We start from the raw sequence: 22,533 nt of genomic DNA, 5'->3' as shown, positions 1-22,533 counted from the left end.
AAGAATGAATAGGACTTTACTTGACAAAGTAAGATGCATGCTAGCAAAATCTGATTTATCTAAAAAATTTTGGGGTGAAGCTTTGTTGACTGCTACTTATCTGGTAAATAGATCTCCCTCTGTGCCTTTGTTAGGGCAGTGCCATGAACATGTTTTTACTGGAAAATCCCTAAATCTTTCTCATCTGAGGGTGTTTGGTTGTTCTGCTTTTGTGCATACTAAAACTGACAAATTTGAACCTAGATCTAGAAAGGGTGTGTTTTTGGAATATCCTGAGGGTGTCAAAGGGTATAGAGTCGGGTTAATAGATGAGCCTGGGTTTAGAGTCATTATTAGCAGGGATGTGGTGTTTAATGAAACTGAATTCCCTTGCTTGAGATTGACTGATAACCCTGCTCCAGATAGTGTAGACAATGATCCTCTTATTGAGGTGGAGTCCACAGAACAACCCACTGATGTGGAGCATCCAGTGGATGTTCCAAGTGAGGTGGAGCAGCCTTTTTGGAACTCTACTCCAGTCTATACTCCTAATAAGATACCCAATGAGGGGAATCTTCAAGATAATGATGTCAACAATATACCTTTGCCTGATAATGTTGATAATGCTGGTGATATGCTTAGTAGTCCTATGAGAATTAATACTCATGCTACTGCCCAGAATGTGTTAAATAGCCCCCCAGGAATTCAAAATGCTATTGATGCTCCCAACTTGAATGATTATGTGCTATCTAGGGATAGGCCTAGAAAGCTTAATGTTCAGAAACATGCTAGATATGATGGTTATGTGGGGTTGGTTGCTTTGATCAATTTGGCTTTTAATGTGTATGAATCTGATGGGGATGAGCCTCAGTCTTATAAGCAGACTGTTAAATCTAAATTCTGGAATGAATGGCATAAAACTATGTTGGAGAAAATGAACTCTTTTAAAATAAATCTTACATGGATTCTTGTACCTCTGCCTCCTGGTGCATCTATGGTTGATTGCAGGTGGCTGTATAAGTTGAAAAGTGAGGTGGAAGGTCTGAGGTACAAGGCCAGATTAGTGGCAAAGGGTTTTACTCAACAAGAGGGGGTAGATTATATAAAAATATTTGCTCATGTTGTTAAATTTACTACTGTGAGGTTAATGCTTTCCTTATGTGATCATTTTGACTGGGAATTAAAACAAATGGATGTTAAAACTGCTTTCTTGCATGGTGACTTGGATAAACCAATTTACATGAAACAACCTGAAGGCTTTGTTGATCCTAAGTTTCCCAATCATGTGTGTTTGCAGAAAAAACCTTTATATGGTTTGAAACAATCTCCTAGACAGTGGAATATCAAGTTCAATAATTGTACGCATAAGTTGGGCTTTGTTAGAAGTACTTTTGATGCATGCTTGTACATGAAGAACCTTGATTTTGTGCCTGTCTTCTTGCTTCTGTATGTGGATGACATGCTGATAATGGGTCCCTGTTTGAAAACCACAATTGCTGTGCAAACTGCCTTAAGTAAGAATTTTGATATGAAGGGCCTAGGTGATGCTCAGAAAATATTGGGAATCAATATTTTCAGGAATAGAAAAGAGTGTGTGCTTGTGTTGCATCCGGAATCTTATGTGTACAAAATTCTGAGAAAGTTTTTCATGTTTCATGCTAAGCCTGCTTCTGTGCCTTTAGTTGCTCATTTTATGTTGAGTAAAGATATGTGCCCTAAAACTGAACATGATATTAATGCCATGAAGAAAATCCCCTATACTAATGCAATTGGATCAGTAATGTATTTAATGGTAAGTACTAGGCCTGATATTGCCTATGCTGTGTCTTGATTGAGTAGATACATGGTTAATCCTGGTCCTGTTCATTGGGAAGCTCTAAAATGGCTTTTGAGATATCTTAAGAATACTGCTAAGTATGGATTGTGCTATTCTAAATGTGATGATGGTGTGAAATTAATTAGTTTTGTTGACTCCAATTATGCTAATGATAGAGACAAAAGGAAATCCACCACTTTCTATATGTTTACTATGTGTAGATCATGTATAAGTTGGAAGTCTCAGTTGCAGCATATAGTGGCTCTGTCCACTACTGAATCAGAGTATATTGCCATTACTGAGGCAATGAAAGAAGCTGTGTGGTTGAAGGGAGTGCTTTCTGAACTGAATTTTGTGAAATCTCCTCCTGTTGTGTTTTCTGATTCTCAATCTGCTATTCACTTATGTAAAAATCCTATTTTCCATGATAGAACTAAGCACATTGATGTAAGGTTTCATTACATTAGAGGCATTGTAGAAAAGGGTGAAGTTTCTCTTTTAAAAGTGCACACTGATAAAAACTCAGCTGACATGGGGACTAAATGCTTACCACTTGAAAAACTTCTTTTCTGCATAAACTATCTGCATTTTGACCTAGGATAGGTGCATGTCCCGGGGAAAAAAGTCCTCAGTCACCTTATCTACTATGGTAAGGGTATTAGGTGACTGGAGGCATTAAGTCCTTTAGACTAATGGGTGTCAGCCCCTCTAGTGTCTAATAGGCAACCTAGTGGCTTTCCTAAATGCTAGTGAACTTTGTTCTTTGGAGCTGAGGGAGCTGCCTTGTAGGCAATGATGATTTAAACCTTAGCTAATAGTGCAATTGGTTTCCCAGAATAATGTTCAAGGTGGAGTATGTTGATTTATTGGGCTGATATATTGGTGGACTATTATTTGGGCCTGAGAATTATTTTGGCCCCGGTGGTGACTTGGGCTTGTGGCTGCCCTAGCCCAGTTTTCGGATGATATACCCCCCTCTCCATCCTCCTGCCGCTTGACATTCACTACTCTCTCATTCTCTCTACTTTCTCTCGCGTCTGTGTGATTCCCTTCTTTCTGTCTTCTTCTCCGATGAGTCTCCGGTTGTTTCACAGTGATCTTTCATGGTTATTTGAGTGATTGATCTTGTGTAAGTGTGGGATAAAGTAACTGCTTCGGTTGCTTGGGATTTGGAGAAACTAGGGTTTCTGTTCCAAGGGTTTCTTGTGAGCTTGTGTCCGGAGAGTTGTTAGATCCGGCATTGTGGAGTGGATTGGGTTGGTATCCGGTGTATGAGGTTAATCACTTGTGGATTCAACGGTGCTCCCTTGGATCTTGGTTTCTAGAGAATAGATTTGTACTATTAGCGGGTGGTTGAGCCATAGCTACTAGATCTATTCGAATACTTTGTTTTCCTTGTTATTTCTGCACTGTGTTTGTATTACTATTTTAGATCCTAGAGGATCTTTTGTGTTTTACTAACTAGGGTTTTGAGTGTGCAGGTTCTCGGTGGTCCCGTGGCGCATCCAGTCAAGGATTGCATGGTCCGAGAGTAATAGCTAGTTGTTGTAATAGCTAGGGATTCATATTGTATAAATCAGCCGCGTGGGTGAGAGCTTGGCTAAGCTCTCTTGTATAAAAACAAAGAGGTCTCGATATTTATTGAACCCGGACTTGTCTGATCCTTACAGAAACAATATCTCATAATTAATAAATGTGCGAGTAGATTAATAATACTATCTATGATTTCTCATCGCTCCATTACATTCTAATAATATAATTATTTTATTTGAAATACATTATTGTGGAAACTAAATCTAGTTATATATAAATATAGACATAAACAAATTAAATAGAATTGGGAAAATGCAGAATCTACTTGGGTACAGGTTTAGGGTCGCTGGACTTGACACAGAGAGGTGGATTCTGTTTGCCGGTGGAAACGTACTTGATGTTCTGGCACTGGGTGGTGGCTCCGCCGAGTTTAGGATCTCCGGAGAACACGAGATCAATGTTTCCAATCTGCACATCTTGACATGGCTTACTTGAGCTGCAAGAGAATATGAGCGCATCCTGTGTGGCACTTGTACCCTTGATGTTGTCAATCTTCAGATTACTAATCTGGACCAGTGATGCTTTCTGCAGAGATACAAACAAATGCATCATATTGATAATGTAATAAAAAGGAGAGAAGAGAAGAGAAGAGAAGAGAAGAGAGATATGGGAATTATATATACATACGTCGAGGGAGCACATATTCCAAGGGCAGTATTGTTGATCTATAATGACGGGATTGCTGACGTTTTGCATGATAAGATTGGTGAATTTGATATCAGTGACTTTCAAGGTGCTGGGAGTGGAAGGCCAGGTCTTGATCCTGACTCCATTGTCGCTGTTGATGAAGGTGCAGTTATCTATGGTGATCCCAGTAACGTCTTTCTCCTGGTTGGTTTTTCCGAGGCTGCCGATGCTGATCCCGTGGCCAGGGCCACACCTGACGTTCTTGATGAGGACGTCTTTGATCTCATCGCCGAAGGAGATGCAGTCGTCGCCTGTCCCAATCTCGGAGTCAAGGACCTTAATGTTGACACTACGGGCGATGTGGATGCCATCGGTGTTGGGGCTTTCGGCAGGGGCGATGATCTTGACGCGCTGGAAGGTGACGTTGTTGCTAGAGATGCAGTTGGATTGGAAGTACTTGCTGTCTTTGATGGTGATGTCTTTAATGAGGGAGTTGTTGACGAAGTTGAAGCTGAGGTTGTAGGGGAGTCGTTTACTTAAGCACTTGGCGTTCTTGGTGCAGTCGTTCTTGGTCCAGGCGACTTTGCCGTTGCCGTCAAAGATCCCCCCGCCGGAGACAGTGATGGAGTGGAGGTAGTTCATGCCTATCCACCATTCTCCCTTCTTGTCAGGGAGGTCGAAAGGGTCGGAATAGGCTGTCACGGTGCCTTCCACCTGGAACTCTATGGGGGCCTTGTTGGGTCCATCGAGAAGAGCCTGCTTCAGCGTCCATTTACCCTTGGGTATTAACACCTTTGACGCCGTCGGCGCCTCCACCGCCAGCTTCCATGCTTTCAGAAGAGCCTATATACCACAAATACAATCTTATCAATCTGCTTCTCTCATTCATATACTACCAATTACTTACATTGGTTATATCTCCGTTTTGGACTCCCTGCTGGCTGACATCGTAGACGGCTGCGTATGCCGAAAGCGGCAATAGAAGGACACCAAATATTGCGAGGGTGATTACATGCATTTGTTCCATGATGATCGATGATGTTGAATAACATGCCTTGCATCATTACCAATTTATACTTTTTGCAACCAATCACCAACAAACCCTAAATTAAATTAGTAATGGAATTCATGGACTATTTTAATCGTGCCCCTCAAACGCGGGGATCCCTACAAATATAAAACCTCCCAAACTCTTTACGCGTATGAACTTATTACCAGTTTACCTTGTTTTTTCAACATGTAGTAATTAAGATTGTTATACATTAATCTAAATAGTACTACATGGAATACCATATGCTAAATAGTACTAAAACATAAAACTAATCCTATCCATTCATTTTGTCATCTAACGGTTGCTTTTTGGCCACATGGAATTTAATTAAATGCTTTAAAAAATCGAAAAGGGTATAATAAGAATTCTACATTTTGATCAGTTATTTCTTTCCATGATTTACCCTTCCCATGATTGTTAGATATGTGTATTAATTTACTCCCTCCGTCCCTGAAAGTTTGTCCCATTTTTATATTTATGTCTGTCCCATAAAATTTGTCATATTTCACATTTTACCATTTTTGATAGCGGACCCCATATTCCACTAACTCTTTCCTATTCACATTTTATTATAAAACTAATATATAAAAGTAGGACCCACATTTTACTAACTTTTTCAACTCACTTTTCATTACATTTCTTAAAATCCGTGCCGGGTCAAAGTGGGACAATATTTGGGGGACGAAGGGAGTATTTTTCTTTCTTAATCTTATCTTTTCTATAACTACAATCCCAAATTAACGCACACTACCATACACATACAATATTTACACAATTCATACGTGAACTCCTCATTTATACTTACAATTTGATACGCCTCCTTAATTTTCATAAGTCATGAAGTCACCATTTATATTAATTTTTATAATTGGTTTTATTCATCTATGATTCTTGTGTAAGCTATCCATGGGCTAGGCCATCATACCATTCCAACCACAAATTTTTTGTGTTTGACTAAATATTCGTAGAATTTATAGTGCTTGTAATGTACGAATTTATTAGTTCAATGTATATGTCACTTAGCTAGTAATGTAGATTTTATTTGTTCGTTAAGGGCTGAAATAAATTCATTCTCCAAGGGTTTAATAATTAATGGGGCTAGGGTGTAGTACCCATCGAGTAACCTAGAGTATTCTTCTTATTCCCTATGGTTAAGCTATCCCTAGGGCTAGGGTATAGTACCAACCTAACCAGAAAATTTCGTGTTTGACTAAATACTCGTAGAACTCATACTGCTTGTAATGTACGAATTTATTAGTTTAATGTATATGTCATTAAGCTAGTAATGTAGATTTTTATTTGTTAGCTAAAGGTCGGAAATGATATCAATTCCCCAAGGGTTTAGTAGTCCATGGGGCTATCACATACAATTATTGGAAATATATCCTAAAAAAGATACTCCCTCCGTCCACGAATAGAAGTCCCGTTTACCTTTTTTACACTTATTTTATAAAAATTATAATAAATAATTATGGTGGAGAAATGATAATCTAATAGAGATAATAATGTAGACAACACTTGTCTACATTATTATCTCTCTTACATTATCATTTATCCACTTGTCTACATTATTATCTCTCTTACATTATCATTTATCCACTTTAACTATTTATTACTCTCCCCGTCCCTGAAAATTTATCACATTTTTTCATTTTCGTCAGTCCCACAAATTTTGTCACATGTCACTTTTTACCATTTTTGGTAATGGATCCCACATTCCACTGCCCACTCACAATTTATTATAAAACTAATACTTTAAAAGTAGGACCCACTACCTACTAACTTTTTAAACTCACTTTCCATTACATTTCTTAAACCCATGCCCGATCAAACTGTGATAAAATTTAAGGGACGGAGGGAGTATTATTTTTATAAAACAAGTGCAAAAAAGTAAACGAGACTCCTATACGTGGACGGAGGGAGTATTACCTTAAAAGTATAATACCATTTATATGTATTCGAATAAGAAATTAAAATTTTATGGTACAGTCGAGTTGCGAAATGGTTATGTATATTAATCAGCTATCGACACAACTCTATGTTAAATAAATTTCCTCCCAGATTTGGAGCTAATAAATGAATGATCACATGAACTTACTAAAAAAAGCTAATAGTTAAAAGATTGATCAAGGTTTAAATTAAAAACTAAATAGTTAATAGATTGATAGGTTGATGGATTGTTGGTTCTAAAGATATGTGTTTATATTTTGTAGGAGGTTTTTCTAAAATTAATTTATTTATTTTTATTGTAGTAAGTAGCAACATTTCATTTCTAATCTATAAATAGGTAGGTGGAATTTCCTACATATTCGAAATTTGTACGGATCACCATGTTTGAAGATTGTGAGACATTGTCAAATTCCTTTACATTGTTAGTATATAAAGGCATATCAAACTTATTATTCAATCTGTAAATCAAATAATGCTAATTCTACTCAAAGATTTCTCCTAATTTTTATATGAAAATCATCTTAAATTAATTATTAAAGTTTAATTATTGTATATTAATTGATATATTTTCATGTAGAGTGGATTACGTGTGGTACAAAGTTTAAATATTGGAAGACTAATTTTGAGTTTTATTTGTATTTGGCAGCAAATTATATAAGTGGGCCTATCAACTATCTAAAAATATAAAAAAGGCCCAATTTATTGGGATGACTAAAGGTGGCGTGACCTGAGGAAGAAAAAGATATAAAAAGGGGAAAAAGTGACGGCAGGGGGGAGAACATATATTGTGGGAGAGCAGACTTTTTTTGAGCAGACACACGGAGAAGAAGAAATTGATTACTTCCATTGAGCAATTGAGGAAAGGAGGGACGGTTCTAGAGAAATTAGTGTGAGGAAATTAAGTGAGAAGAGAAAGGAGAAAATTCCAACCATCGTCTACTCCTAATTTACTCCATGGTTTCTAGGGTTTTATCTCCATTTATCATTGTTCTTGGTTTAATTATGTTAGGCTAAAAATCTTGTGTTACTCCAAACACGTAGTATGACATTTTGATTTCGTGATTTATTATATGCTCGTTTTTATCTCATGTTCGTTATTACTACTTATTTGATTAAATGAATTTATTACTTTAGGTGCATCTTTAGTGATAATTATATAGTCTTGATTTAATGCCTCTTTAGCTTGAATTGAGATGGATTGTGGTGGTAATGAATTATCAATTGGAATTGTTTAGATGACAACTTGATAATGGATTTTGTTCTTAATTGCAATTGTACTTTGAATCTCGGGCTTCCGTAGGGTTCTTAGGATTATTGAATTTGGTTTAAAGAGTAAGTGTTTCGCTATTCTTTGACTAGCTGATGCTTAGCCAATTGTACTTTGAATCTCGCGCTTCCGTAGGGTTCTTAGGATTATTGAAGTTGGTTTAGAGAGTAAGTGTTTAGCTATTCTTTGACTAGTTGATGCTTAGCATGTTTAGTGTTTGCACGGTGAATAATTTTAAATTGTCCCGAACGTATGAGATAGAATTGAATGCATAGGATTAATCTGTGTCTTGTCAGCAAGTGTTTGGAGTAACAATTGTCTCACTTGTGTTAATTTGAATTCAACTTTATTTTTCATTATTTTCAGAAAACAAACTTCAAATAAAAACATTCATCTTTACTGTTATTTTTATTTATTTGGAGTTAAACGAACTTACCTTCCCTGTGGATCGACACCTTAAATTACTACACACGAAGCTGTACTCTTGCAGTGAAGTGGTAATATTAGGGATAATTTTGTGAACTTGAGTGCACATCTATTCTGATTTAAAAAGACCTAAAATTACACATCAAGTTTTGGCGCCGTTGCCGGGGAAGGCAATAGGTTGTTTAACTTTATTTTTTATTTTTATTTTTATATTTATCTTTTTAATTTTATTTTATAGGTACTTAATTCGTGTTCTTACGCGTGATAGCCATCTACCACGTCTGGACTCGAAGACGAAGGAGTGTTTTATTTGAGGTAGTATCTTTCTAACTCCTTGTGTTTTTTTTTTCTTTTTTCTTTTTTCTTTTCTTCTTTTTTATTTTTAAAGTTTGCTAGTACACATTCCAGCACACACTTTTTCTAAGACTAACCCCGAAGTTGTCGAGAGTCTCGCTTTCGGTAGAATTGTTATATTTGAGTTGTGCTTGGTTTCTTTTCTGTTGTGTAGGTGTTCTAGAAAATTGAAAAAAAAACAGTAGATGCGAACCAGATCTAAGGGTACACCACAATTTGGGTTATTGATACATCATCGAAGAGGACATAATTCAGCTGTGATTGATACACATCAGGACTATCAAAGTCCAGTGGGAGAAAATCCAATTTTTGAAACAAATTTTGAGAGTAGTAGCAGTGATTCAGAAGCTGAGTCGATGGCCGAAAATAATAACAATGCTCCTCCTGTGGAAAAGTTTGCCGATACTGTCAGATCGGGAGTTGATCACCCGGGAAATTTCGCCTATGCTACGGATAACATAAGCATCCCACCTCACTACATCAGCTTGGTGAATGGTGGCACCTTGTTCCATGGTCGTGAAGACGAAGAGCCGATAAACCACCTCAATGCATTCTATGAGTTGACCATGAACCACAAACCTGCGAATGTGCCACATGATAATATCAAGAGAGCTCTCTTTCCTTTCTCGTTGAGAGACAAAGCACGAGAGTGGTACGACTCACTTCCAGGGTACAATGTGGCGACATTTGAAGATCTGAAGTCCAAGTTTCTCCTGGAATATAATTCACCAATGAAGATCGAGAGATTGAGGGATGCCATCATATCTTTTCGGCAGCAAGATGATGAATCTTTTGCTGAAGCATGGAAAAGGTTTACTGAGATGTTGAGAAAGTGTCCCAGCCATGGTCTTGCTCATGGCCGTGATCTTGTCAAATTTTACCAAGGCTTAAACAATGAAAGCATGGGACTTACCAATGACTCTAGTGTCTCAAACCATCGTTGCTAAATCGACAAAAGAAGTTCATTCGGCTATTCTCTATTTTAAATCTATAAGGTCTTTCCACAAAACTCAAAGCAGAACTCATCAACAAAATGTCAATACATTTGCACAAATCAAAAGGTCTTTATTTGTGGTTGTAATGGGGCTTTTGGTTAAGGTAGGATATCAAATTTGGTTAGTAGCTCATTCCACCAAAATCAAGAGTACTAGCACATCCCATAGGACAACATCTCCCAAAGCTTCATAATAATTAAGCATGAAATTTCCACAGCTTACCACCCTCAAACTTAAGATTTTTCAACATAAAAAATCAAGCTACTTTTTTTTCTTTCTTTCGAGCACTAATTTGAGTTTTTTTTTTTCATTTTTTCTCTTTTTTTTAGCCTTGGCTTTTTCTCTATGAACAAACTGCCTTCTTTTTTTTCACTTAGCAACTGTGCACTTTATTTCTCAAGCATAAATTGGATATTACATAACAAGCATCTAAACTTATGACCTTTTTCTTGCCACCAACAACAACTACCCAAAGATGTGCTAGCACCTCAATTTTAGTGACAAGGACAAAAGGATATATCATGTAGGCTAGTATAGTGACTTCAAAATTTAGCAGAGAAATTAGGCTAGAAGGCTCAAACTGGCTCGCTAGGGATTTATGTAGGGTCAGGCATGTGATATTTTGGCAATGAGGCTTTTAGTCCTAATGCCTAGATCATTTTTGTGCATCGACATCAACAAAAAAATTCAAGTCCTACTCAAATTATGCAAATTAACTATATAGATTTTTTAACTCATTTTTCAAAACCGAAATAGTTCTCTCTCCTTAGCTCAAGAAATCGGACACCAAAGAACACTACTCTTTCCTAAATTAACAAGTAAGACTCTTTGTTCTCCAGAAGCAAGTAAGTGACAACTAAGTTCATAGCACAAGTTCACAGGAAAGCTAAGTCCACTTAGTGACTCCCAACAAGTAGTAATCCATAGGAAATCATTCTAACATGCACACACAGAATTCAGAATTTCAACCCTCCCCCAAACTTAAATTCTACATTGTCCCCAAGGTAGAAGACAAATATAAGGTAGGTATAAAGATACTCCCCTGTCATTGTGAAGCTCATGGGTGGGTGGGTTGGGCGACTCTTTTTTCCAACAGCAGAGATACGACCTCCATCTTCACTCCTACACAAAAACAAACAAAAAAATAAAAATAAAAAATGCTCAATTCAAAATAAATATTGAGGGAAAGAATTGAGCAAACAAAATCCCCAATATATGAAAGCAAAAACAAAAGAACAATAAAAGACTTGGGTTGCCTCCCAATCAACGCCTTTTTTATAGTCGTTGGCTCGACCTTCTCCACCCTCAGTCTACACTTTCGGACTCTCTAGTGTGACCACTGACGAGGCTTAATAGCTGCATCATGTATCTTCTTGGCACGTTCCTTGTAGAGATCAACACTCTCATAAGCGTGTAGCCTAAACTCATCAATCTCATTCATATCGAACATTCTCTTCTCGGCTGCAGCCTCATAGTCCAAGTTGAGATTTTGCAAAGCCCAATAAGCTTTATGCTCAAGTTCTACCGACAAGTGACAAGCTTTTCCAAAAACCATCTTGTATGGCGAAGTTCCAATTGGAGTCTTGTAAGCCGTTCGATATGCCCACAATGCATCATCTAACTTTTCCGCCCAATCTTTGCGAGACGGCTTAACTACCTTCTCCAACACCCTCTTGATCTCACGATTCAAAACTTCCACTTGGCCACTAGTTTGGGGATGGTATGGGGTAGCAATTTTATGCTGAACACCGTATTTGCTAAGGAGGTTTGCAAAAAGCTTATTGCAAAAATGTGTTCCTCCGTCACTGATGATAGCTCGTGGTGTCCCGAAGTGGTTAAAGATATGTTTCTTGATGAACTTCAAGACAACTTTGGCATCATTGGTTGCTGAGGCAACTGCCTCTACCCACTTAGATACATAATCAACAGCTACAAGAATGTACTGTTGCCCATTAGACTTGGGAAATGGTCCCATAAAGTCTATTCCCCACACATCAAATAGTTCTACCTCGTGGATGTTGTTCATTGACATTTCATTCCTCCACGAGATATTGCCTGTTCTTTGGCAACTATCACATCTCTCAACATAGGCCATTGTATCCTTGAAGATCGATGGCCAAAAGAATCCAGATTGGAGCACTTTAAATGCAGTGCGACGTGCTCCAAAGTGGCCGCCATAGGCAGAATCATGGCAAGCGGACAAAATCTGATTGTGTTCATGCTCTCCCACACATCTCCGAATTATTCCATCGCTGCCAATACGAAAGAGGAAAGGATCTTCCCATACATACATGCGGGTGTCACTCAAAAACTTTTTCTTTTGGTTTGAAGAGAGCCCTTCTAGTGTGATACCCGAGGCAAGGTAATTTGCCAAGCAAGCAAACCACGGCATGTATGTTTCCCGAGTTGTCACTTGCAACACTTGCTCGTCAGGAAATTTCTCATTGATGACTTTTTCTTTTTTCTCTTGCATCTCTTGCAATCCTTCCAATATTGAAAGATGGTCGGCTACCACATTTTCAGATCCTTTCGTGTCTTTAATCTCAACATCAAACTCTTGCAATAGTAAGATCCATCTCACCAAACGAGGTTTGGCGTCCCTCTTGTTCATTAAATACTTAATAGCCGAATGGTCTGTGAAGACCACCACCCTCGTGCCTAATAAGTAAGCACAGAACTTCTCAAAAGCAAATATTACTGCTAGCATTTCCTTCGCCGTCACTGTGTAATTCAACTACGCATCATTGAGTACTTTGCTGGCGTAGTATATAGCGTGGAGGATCTTATCCTTTCTCTGGCCTAACACGGCCCCCACTGCATAGTCAGAAGCGTCACACATCAACTCAAATGGCTTCGACCAGTCTGGTGCGACTATTATGGGTGCTTCGACCAGCTTCATTTTCTACAGTTCAAATGCCTTAAGGCATGCATCATCAAAGACGAACTTGGCATCTTTCTCAAGTAAGTTGCACAATGGCTTTGCAATCTTTGAAAAGTCTTTAATAAACCTTCTGTAAAATCCTGCATGGTCTAGGAAACTACGGATACCTTTCACGTTCGTTGGGGGTGGCAACTTTTATATCACATCTATCTTGGCCTTATCCATCTCCTACCCCAACTCTGACACTTTGTGTCCTAACACTATGCCCTCTCTTACCATGAATTGGCATTTCTCCCAATTGAGAACGAGATTGGATTCTTCGCATCTTTGCAGAACTCATCTGAAATTGTCTAAACATTGGTCGAAGGATGACCCAAAGATGGAGAAGTCATCCATGAATATTTCCATGATATCTTCATTCATGTCACTGAATATCGCCATCATACACCGCTGAAATGTTGCCGGTGCATTGCATAGGCCAAATGGCATACGACGGTAAGCATAAGTACCAATTGGGCAAGTGAATGTCGTCTTTTCTTGATCTTCTGGGGCAATCGTGATCTGATTGTACCCTGAGTATCCATCCAAAAAATAATAATGGGAATATCCCGCAATTCTGTCAAGCAACTGGTCCATGAATGGCAAAGGGAAGTGATCTTTTCTTGTTTCCTTATTCAATCTCCTATAATCCATGCACACTCTCCATGAATTAACCAATCTTGTTGCCATGACTTCATTCTTCTCATTAACTGTGACAGTTATTCCCCCTTTCTTTGGTACGCAGTGCACCGGACTTACCCACTCACTGTCGGATATGGGGTAAATCATCCCAAAATCCAATTGCTTTTTAACTTCTTTTTCAACCACTTCTTGCATGAGTGGGTTCAGCCTCCTTTGCCTATCTCTAACTGGTTTAGCTCGTTCTTCTAGCAGAATTTTGTGATGGCATATTGCTGGGCTTATCCCTTTAATGTCGGCTATAGACCATCCTAGAGCTCGTTTATGTTTCTTCAATAGTTCTATCATTTTTTCCTCTTCATCAACACTAAGTTCTGCTGAAACTACAACTGGTAAAGTCTCATATTTCTCCAAGAATGCGTACTTGACATTGTTTGGGAGTGGTTTCAACTCAAGCTTGGAGGCACTTCAATTGATGGTCTCAAATCTGCAACACATGTGTCAATCACAACTAGTTCCTCTGAGCTCAATTGATCGACTTGTTCTCCATCCATGTCATCAATACTCATCTTGAATGTGGAGCCAAAGTCTCTTTCCAGACTTCCCTTTTCAAACACACTTCCTTCAATTCTAGCAGAATAGCACGACTTATCAAAGATGCATCTGTCTAAGACATCAACTCGAAAACATGCCTTTGCATCAGTAGGATGTTTCATCGCCTTCTCAGCATTGATAGTTAGTTGCTCACCATTAGTTCTGAATGTAACAGAGTTATCCTTTGCTCCAAGAAATACATCTCCCGTTGCTAGAAATGGTCTGCCAAATAAAATGGGCACTTCTTTATCTTCTGGCATGTCAAGCACAATAAAATAAACGAGAATGATGAACTTATCAATTTTAACCAAGACTTCCTCAACAATTCCAGTGGGCTTCACTATGGAGTGATCAACCAATTGTAGAGCGATGTCGATAGGCTCCATTCTTTCTTCCAAACCAATGGCACGAGCCGTTTTCAATGCCATCAGTGAGATTCCTGAACCTTGGTCCAATAAACACTTTGTGAAAATCGTGTTACCAATTTCACATGGTATGATGCAACCTCCTGGATCTCTTCTCTTCGTCGGCATGATTCCAGATATCAGTTGTGAGCAATTCGTGCTCAATGTCACAATCCCCTCATCCTGAAGTTTCTCCTTGTTCGCCATCATGTCTTTGAAGAACTTGGAGAATCTCAGGAAATTGGTGAAAAGATCCACCAATGAGATGCCTACATTCACCTTTCTAATCACATTCATCATCCACTCAAAACTCTTTTCTTGCCGCACTCGCTTCTTTCTCCTGAATGGATATGGAGGAGGTGGAATGTCATTAGGAATACTAGACTTGCTCTTCTTAGGTTCTGTCTCATTGACCTTTTTGTCTTTCTCTCCTGTTGTAAGTCTTCCATTTAACTTAGATTCATCGCCTTGTTCCTTGCTGCCGGGAGTTCTTGTATGAGAAGCTGTAGCAAGCTGCCCTATTTGTGTTTGCAAATTCCTCATAGAAGCCTCGAGTTGTCCAAACTTCTCAATTGTTTTCTCTTTGAAGAAATCATTCTCTTTTTGACTCTTTGACATGAAAGAGAATATCTGTCCCATCTGATCTTCTAGTGAAGGTTTCTTATCAAAACCAGGGGGTTGGGAGTTGTTTCGCCATTGGTTCCCACCATTATTACTTGACCCAGCTTGGTTCCAATTCCCTTGTTGTTGAGGCTTCCAGTTCTGATGATTGTTATTGAATTGCCCCCCTTGGCTAAAACCTTGGCGGTTATTGCCTATGTAATTCACATCTTCAACCGTTTCTTGGGATTGGATCATTTGACATTGATCTGTGTGATGCCCCCCTTGACACAGTCCACATTTAACCATTGCAAAAATTTGAGGTTGTGGGTTCAATTGCATGGAAGATACTGCTTTAACCACCGATGTCATTTGGGTGCTAATATTAGCTAGTTGTGCCTCAACCGCTGTCATGGAACAACAACCACTGTTTTTTTTGGTAATGAAAGCGGGCAATGCCCGAACGAGACTACATACTACCGATCATAAGAAATTCATAACCTATCATGTAATAACCAAATAGCAAGGCCTATAGGCGGCTGTTCAAGAACATGCACTCCTCTCTCGAAGTTGTATGCATGGTGTGACAAGAAATCTGCAGCAAAATTTCCTTCTCGATGCACATGTCTCACTGATGCCGAATCAAACTGTAGCAGTAAGCTACCAACTTTTCCCACTATCGCACGACAACTGACATTCACCTCAAATTTCCCTGTAATCATAGCTACCGCTACAAGATTATCGCTCTCTACCTCCAACATTCTTATTCCCAGCTTTTTTGCAAATTCTAAACCATAAAAAATGCACCAAATTTCAGCGAGAAGAATAGAACAAACTCCGATGTTTGCGACAAACCCTTGTCTCCACTATCCAGAAACATCACGGAAAAGTCCTCTCCCATATGCACGACCGGTCCCCTTCTCTAAGGAAGCATCTGTGTTCCCCTTCTCTAAAGTGCGTATAATAAAATAGAAAGAGATGTAAATTCATATATTCATTAATTCGTTGAAGAGAATAATAATAGCCCTATTTATAATACTAATACTAACTTAATGAGCAAGACAACCAAGATATGGAAAAGATATGCAATACCTAATTTATCTAACTAAATAATGCAACTAAATAATTAAATATTAAACGTATCATAGCCCCAACACTGACGGCCTCCACATCGCGCGAAAACATCGGCGTCACCATCATGGACTCAGTCATTCAGATGCGCGATGACTGTATCTCCATGGAGGGTCAGATGACGGACGTCATGATAAAAAACGTCAAATGTGGGCCCTGCCACGACATCAACATCGGCAGTATGGGCAGGAACATCGAGGAGAAAGATGTTAGTAGAATCGCTATACAAAACTGCACCATCGATAACACCGACAATGGTGTTAGGATCAAGACATGGCCCTCGTCACCAGCCTCCTTAACAATCTCCGATTTGAATTTCCTCGATCTAACCATGATCAATGCCAGCAATCCAGTCATCATCGATCAACAATACTGCCCCTATAACCTCTGCTCTCTCGACGTACCTAGCCTAGCTATCTAATATTGTACAAACTCTTAAATTATGATTTGGACGTTAAAAAATGTCAATAGATGACAAAATAATTGCTACAAAAAATGTCAATACAATGCAATTGATGTTGTGTTGATATTTTCTGTTGTTGTTATTTTGTCATCTATGGACATTTTCTAACGTTTCAGATCATAGTTAAAAGTTTGTACAATATTTAGAATGTGCATTTTATCACTGCTCGTATATATATATATATATATATATATATATATATATATATATATATTGTAGCACCCAGGAAAATTGTGACTTTTTTAATTATTTTTTTTATTTGATGACCTATTTTATTTTAATTAATGTGGACGTTGAATGAGAATTTCTTTTGTGGAAATTGAGTCTCTATGTGTTTGAGATAATTATGTGAAATTAGTTGTGAGTTATGTGAGTTAATGTGATTAAGCTTCCAATGTGTGAATTAAATTAAATGGGATAATGCATAATCATTCTAGCCATTTTATTTAAAAATTTCGGCCTTCCTATTTATTGGAAACAATATTTTCTTCTCTGATTTAATTAATTGCTTTGGGAGATTTATCCAAATTAAATCCAAGCCAAATTATCCCTATGCTATTCTACATGATTTTCGACCCCTTGGCCATCCCTTGAGATTTTCGACTTCTCCTAGTAATTAGGAGAAGGAATTATTTTGTGGATTTAATTGGAATCTTGTTTGTCTCATTCCTTGATTTAAAATCCAATTAAATCTTACCATATCTTACCAAATTTAAATCCTATTCCTATTTGATTTGAGGATTTAAGTATTTTTTTCTTGATCTCTCCCATTCCACACGCCTACTTTCATTTTTAATTGTGGGATTTTATTTTATTCCCCCACAATTTAATTATTTTATTTAATTATGGGATTTATCCTAGACTATAAATTAAAAGAACCCTAACCCTAGCCCCATTATTCACACCACTCTCTCACTCTCCTCTCTCCCACATGTTTTTCCCTCTCTTCCTCTCCTTCTCCACCAATTCTTCACCAATCCTTTGTTCTTGCATCAATTTGGAGTTGGAAATTCAAGATTCATCGAAGAATCGCATCAATTATCTTTCCTACCGATTGTTTTTGAACAAGAAAGGTATATTTGAATTCTCTTTCTCATCCTTTCCATTGAATCCATATTTCTTGATCCCCTCATGCATATAGTGATGTTTTGAATGAGAAAGTATGTGGATATACTTTTATGTATGTGTATGTGTGAGGTTGTGGATGATTCGTTGGTGAATGATATGTGAATATATGAGAACATGGTTGTGAGATGTTTTTGAGCCATGATTATGTGTTGGAAGCATGAATATATGTGTTTGGATGAATGATAGATAAACCCTAATTCGAATTTGTGAAGCATGAAAACTGTGGTGTTCGGACAGTAGATTCCGACGTGTGTTTGACCGACCAAACGATCTTATTTTGGTACGAAATTTTAACTGAGTAAAATTTGAGATGTCTTCCATGTTGTGTATAAATTTCAGCCTCTTTTGACGAAAGATGAATGTTTAATGAATTTTATGTTAACTGCGCAGTTCTGTCAGAATTTGTATTCTCGTCCAGTAAGTTTCGTTTTTGAATTGACCGACCTAAAGATGTGATTTTGATGTGAAATTTTAACTGGATGATCTTTGATGTGTCTACTGTGTTGTGGTAAAATTTCAGCCCCAACGGAGGTCGGATGGAGTTTTAATGATTTCTACAAAACGACTGCGCAGTTCTACCAGATTTCTGTCATGTTAAAATAATACTTGTCGTCAAGTTTGAATGAATTACATGATGCATGTGTGATTAAGGAACGTATCTTATGGCGTGGTTATGTGTTATACGTTGAGGTATACTATGGTGTGTTTCCTTATGTTGGTGAACTTTTGGGATTGGTAATTTAAGAAAACGATGAAAGGAACGATAGAACATGCATGATAAATTGTATTGATGGAAGGCTGATTGTGTTGTGGTGTTGAAAAGGGTTGTTGTGCGTACGTGAGCACAAGGAACGAGGGTTGCTTTTGAGTTATGTATTGTATTGTCTAAGCAAGCGAGGTGGGCTTTCTTTACTAAAACTCTTTTACGTTTCAAAAATATGATTGTGGAGCTATAAGGGTGGTTTAAAGTGTTATGTCATGCCATGTTTGTTTTGATGTTGAGATTGTTGCCTGATGTCTAGTTCGTTTGAGCTTGCTCCGTTAGGCTATATGGCTATGTTGAGATTGTGCTTGATGCCTAGTTTGTGAGTTCGCTCCATTAGGCTATAGGGCTATGATAAATGAATTCGGGTCTGAGTAGGGCTGCAAACCCTATTAGGCTGTGTACACAGGTGGGATCGGGAGCCGTCCTAGCTAGTCGGCCGGTCTCGTGGGCGAATAGTGTGGCCACACTTTCGTCGCACTATGGTAAGAGGATGTGAATGATTGATTGTTGAGAAAGTGGGGAGATTGTTTTGTCTGGCCAGACTATGAAAATATTTTTGTGTTCTCGATGATATTTCTTAACTACATGTAAAACTCGAGTTCACTGGTATGGATGACATAACTGTTATAAAATGTTTTCGGCATGAGCCCATTGAGTACAACAAGTACTCAGCCCTCCATATGTTTTCTCTATGTGCAGGTTGAGCGGGATGTTGCGATGGATGTTGAGTGAGCTTTAGGAATTCCCGGATGCGTCGTGTCTTCATACATGAGCGTCGTCCTATGACTCTCTTTTGATACTTGTTTTCCGCTGTCGTGTTTGAAATTATTTTCTAGAAGTCTTCCGCATTATTTAATACTGTTTTATGACATTAAGTATCTTGAGACTAAAATCCGTTGTTTAACTTTTCCATAAACTAAAATATTTCTTTTTGAAGATAATTGGGTTTTCATATTCAATGTCGTCCTTTATTGTTGTCTTTCATTGCGTCCCCCTTTTCTTCCCTGCTCCTTAGTCCCTCCCGTTGTCATGTTTTCCCCGTCTTCACTATCCTTAGTAAGGGCGGTCGTGACATATATATATATAGGATTGTATTCAATGTCGAACTAATTTTAAAGACCGAACCAGAGAACAAATCACAGTCATCCGATATTATAATCTAATGGATATAATAAATCAACCAATTCTTGGTTATTTAATCACAAAATACTCGCATAGGGGTGATTTGGTAATGAAGATATTTTTCAGCTTTAAACTTTCCTAAATTCATGGAAAGATAATTATGAATTAAAATCATCATACTCCACGTCTAAATTCTATCCTTTTACACTCATTATACTCTCCAGATCTTAATATTCTTATTGATTCAAGCAAAAATAATTTACAAATTGTTTACTGTTCATCGGAAGATTAATAGAGAACTGTCGTTTGAGGAAAACAGGGAACAACGATGAAGTACATCCATTTGATTCAAATTGGAGAGCCCAAGACGACAACCTTGACATCTATCAATCTGATTCAGATCAGAGAAACCAAGACGAAGACGACGACGTCCATCGATCTTATTCAGATTGGCTTGTTGTTTGATTCAGATTCAGAATCAACTCAAGAAGACGACGCCCATCCATCTGTAGGTTAACAATTATCTTTCGTGTGTAGTAATTTTCGTACGTAATGAACTGTATGTTTTCTATTTCGTTTACTGTAATTCATGTACGTAATGAACTATTTTTTTATTTAGGATGAATTATTTATAGTTGTGTATTGAATTGTTTTTGATTTAGGATGAACCTTTTATAGTTGCATGTTTTAACATTACTTCTTGTTATATCAGTTAAACACATCAAATTATTTCTTAATTTCATGCTAAAATATCCATTTTATGATTATGGATAATCACATCTTTCAAATCATTAATCAAATTTGAAAAGATTTATTATTTCTTATTTCCTAATTTCATACTAAAATATCTATATTGTAATTATGGAAAATTAAATCCTCAAATTATGTCACATTGTACAATCCTCACCTCGATCATCTAAAATCGATGAAATCTAAATTAAAAGCACATTTTTTCAAATGAGTAGTATATGAACTAAACAAAATGAAAGTTATTAATGAACTATATTTAATAAATAATGAAACAAAAATTAATATATATTGAAATGCAATAGTAACAATATTTTCTAATATAATACAATAATGATCAAGCGTATATCATTCTAATGAATTAAAAAAACATTTTTGATGAATTGCTTTCGAAAGTGCCCAAGTGGTTCGTTTGGTTTGAATGTTGAAAGCGCCGCGGGTGGTTGATTCAATACATGTATATCGTTAGTGGGAACTGATTTGTCTACATAAAGAACAATTACAGTGTCTGTGATGAATCAAATATACAAAATATTACTTAATGTAAGGCAAAGTAATGCAGTTTTTCCTTACCATTTGTTCCCTCGTTCATTGGTTCCCTACATGACCCAAATTCGAAAGAAAGCAATGCATATTACAAAGTATTAACTTCATCTTATAATGTTATAACTTCATCATATAATGTTGTAAATTCATCCAAAGAAATGAACCAAATATGAAACAAATCACTTCATCTTATAATGCTATAACTTCATCTACCACTGTTACCACTTCATCTTATAATATTATAACTTAAACCGAGACTTGGAACACGTCATTTAAAATGAACCCCTTAAAAAAAGAACCAAATTTAAAAGAAAACATTACACCTTATAATGATCACCACTGCCACTTGCTGAGATTTTCGACTAAGAGCATCGGCTATCACATTAGCCTTGCCTGGGTGGTAGTTTATGCCACAATCGTAATCTTTTACCAATTCAAGCTATCTTCTCTGTCGCATATTCAGTTCCTTTTGTTCAAAGAAGTATTTGAGACTCTTATGATCAATGAAAATCTCATATCGAACTCCATAAAGGTGGTGCCTCCATATTTTCAGAGCATGTACTACCGCGGCTAATTCCAAATCATGCGTTGGGTAATTCATCTCTTGGGGCCTCAGTTGCCGTGACGCATAAGCAATTACTTTCTCATTTTGCATCAACACACAACCCAACCCATTCTTTGAGGCATCAGTGTAAACTACATAGTTTGTTCCTGATTCAGAGACTGCTAACACCGGAGTTGTTAATTTTTCCTTTAGTAGTTGGAAGCTGTGTTCGCATTCTGATGTCCACACAAACTTGATGCCCTTTTTAAGTTGTTGCGTTATTGGCCTAGCAATCTTGGAGAAACCTTCAATGAACCTTCTGTAGTAGCCGGCCAACCCAAGGAAGCTTCGAATTTCATTAGGGGTGGTTGGTGATTTCCAGTTTTGTATAGCCTCCACTTTTGCCGGATCCACTCGAATGCCTTCCGCAGTTACCACGTGTCCAAGGAAGTTCACCTCATTTAGCCAAAATTCACATTTGCTGAATTTTGCATAGAGCTTTTCAGTTCTCAAGGTTTCTAATGCAACTCTGAGATGTTCTTCATGTTCCTTTACACCCTTCGAGTAGATGAGTATATCATCTATGAAGACCAAGACGAACTTATCCAGATAAGGATGGAATACGCGATTCATGAGATCCATAAATACAGCAGGGGCATTAGTCAATCCAAAAGGCATTACTAAAAATTCACAGTGACCATATCGGGTGCGAAAAGCCATTTTGGGTACATCTTCTGGCTGAATCTTTAACTGATGATAGCCAGATCTTAAATCCATTTTGGAGAATACCCTAGCATCTCTGAGCAGATCGAACAAATCGTCTATCCTTGGCAATGGGTATTTATTCTTAAGTGTTAGCTTGTTCAGTTCC

The 22,533-nt window shown here is 37.6% G+C and overlaps 3 protein-coding genes across 3 annotated transcripts; 1 reads left to right on the top strand and 2 right to left on the bottom strand.

Moving 5' to 3' along the window:
- Nucleotides 1-3,410: 3,410 nt before the first annotated feature.
- LOC121758374 (polygalacturonase-like) lies at nucleotides 3,411-5,034 on the bottom strand. The gene is made up of 3 exons (XM_042153784.1): nucleotides 4,923-5,034; nucleotides 4,016-4,858; nucleotides 3,411-3,913 (listed from the first exon to the last, which is right to left on the bottom strand). Exons 1-3 carry the CDS (start codon nucleotides 5,031-5,033, stop codon nucleotides 3,650-3,652), a joined length of 1,218 nt encoding a protein of 405 aa, XP_042009718.1. The 5' UTR covers nucleotide 5,034; the 3' UTR covers nucleotides 3,411-3,649.
- Nucleotides 5,035-14,063: 9,029 nt separating this feature from the next.
- LOC121759048 lies at nucleotides 14,064-15,629 on the bottom strand. The gene has a single exon (XM_042154538.1). The coding sequence runs from the start codon at nucleotides 15,627-15,629 to the stop codon at nucleotides 14,064-14,066; it is 1,566 nt and encodes a 521-aa protein (XP_042010472.1).
- A 784-nt stretch (nucleotides 15,630-16,413) lies between these two features.
- On the top strand, nucleotides 16,414-16,767 carry LOC121759047 (polygalacturonase-like). The gene has a single exon (XM_042154537.1). The coding sequence runs from the start codon at nucleotides 16,414-16,416 to the stop codon at nucleotides 16,765-16,767; it is 354 nt and encodes a 117-aa protein (XP_042010471.1).
- Nucleotides 16,768-22,533: the final 5,766 nt, after the last annotated feature.

The sequence above is a fragment of the Salvia splendens genome, chromosome 12, assembly GCF_004379255.2.
Source record: "Salvia splendens isolate huo1 chromosome 12, SspV2, whole genome shotgun sequence".
Classification (NCBI taxonomy): Eukaryota; Viridiplantae; Streptophyta; class Magnoliopsida; order Lamiales; family Lamiaceae; genus Salvia; species Salvia splendens.
Note: the sequence above shows the minus strand (reverse complement) of the source record. Positions and strands in the feature narration are given on the sequence as shown.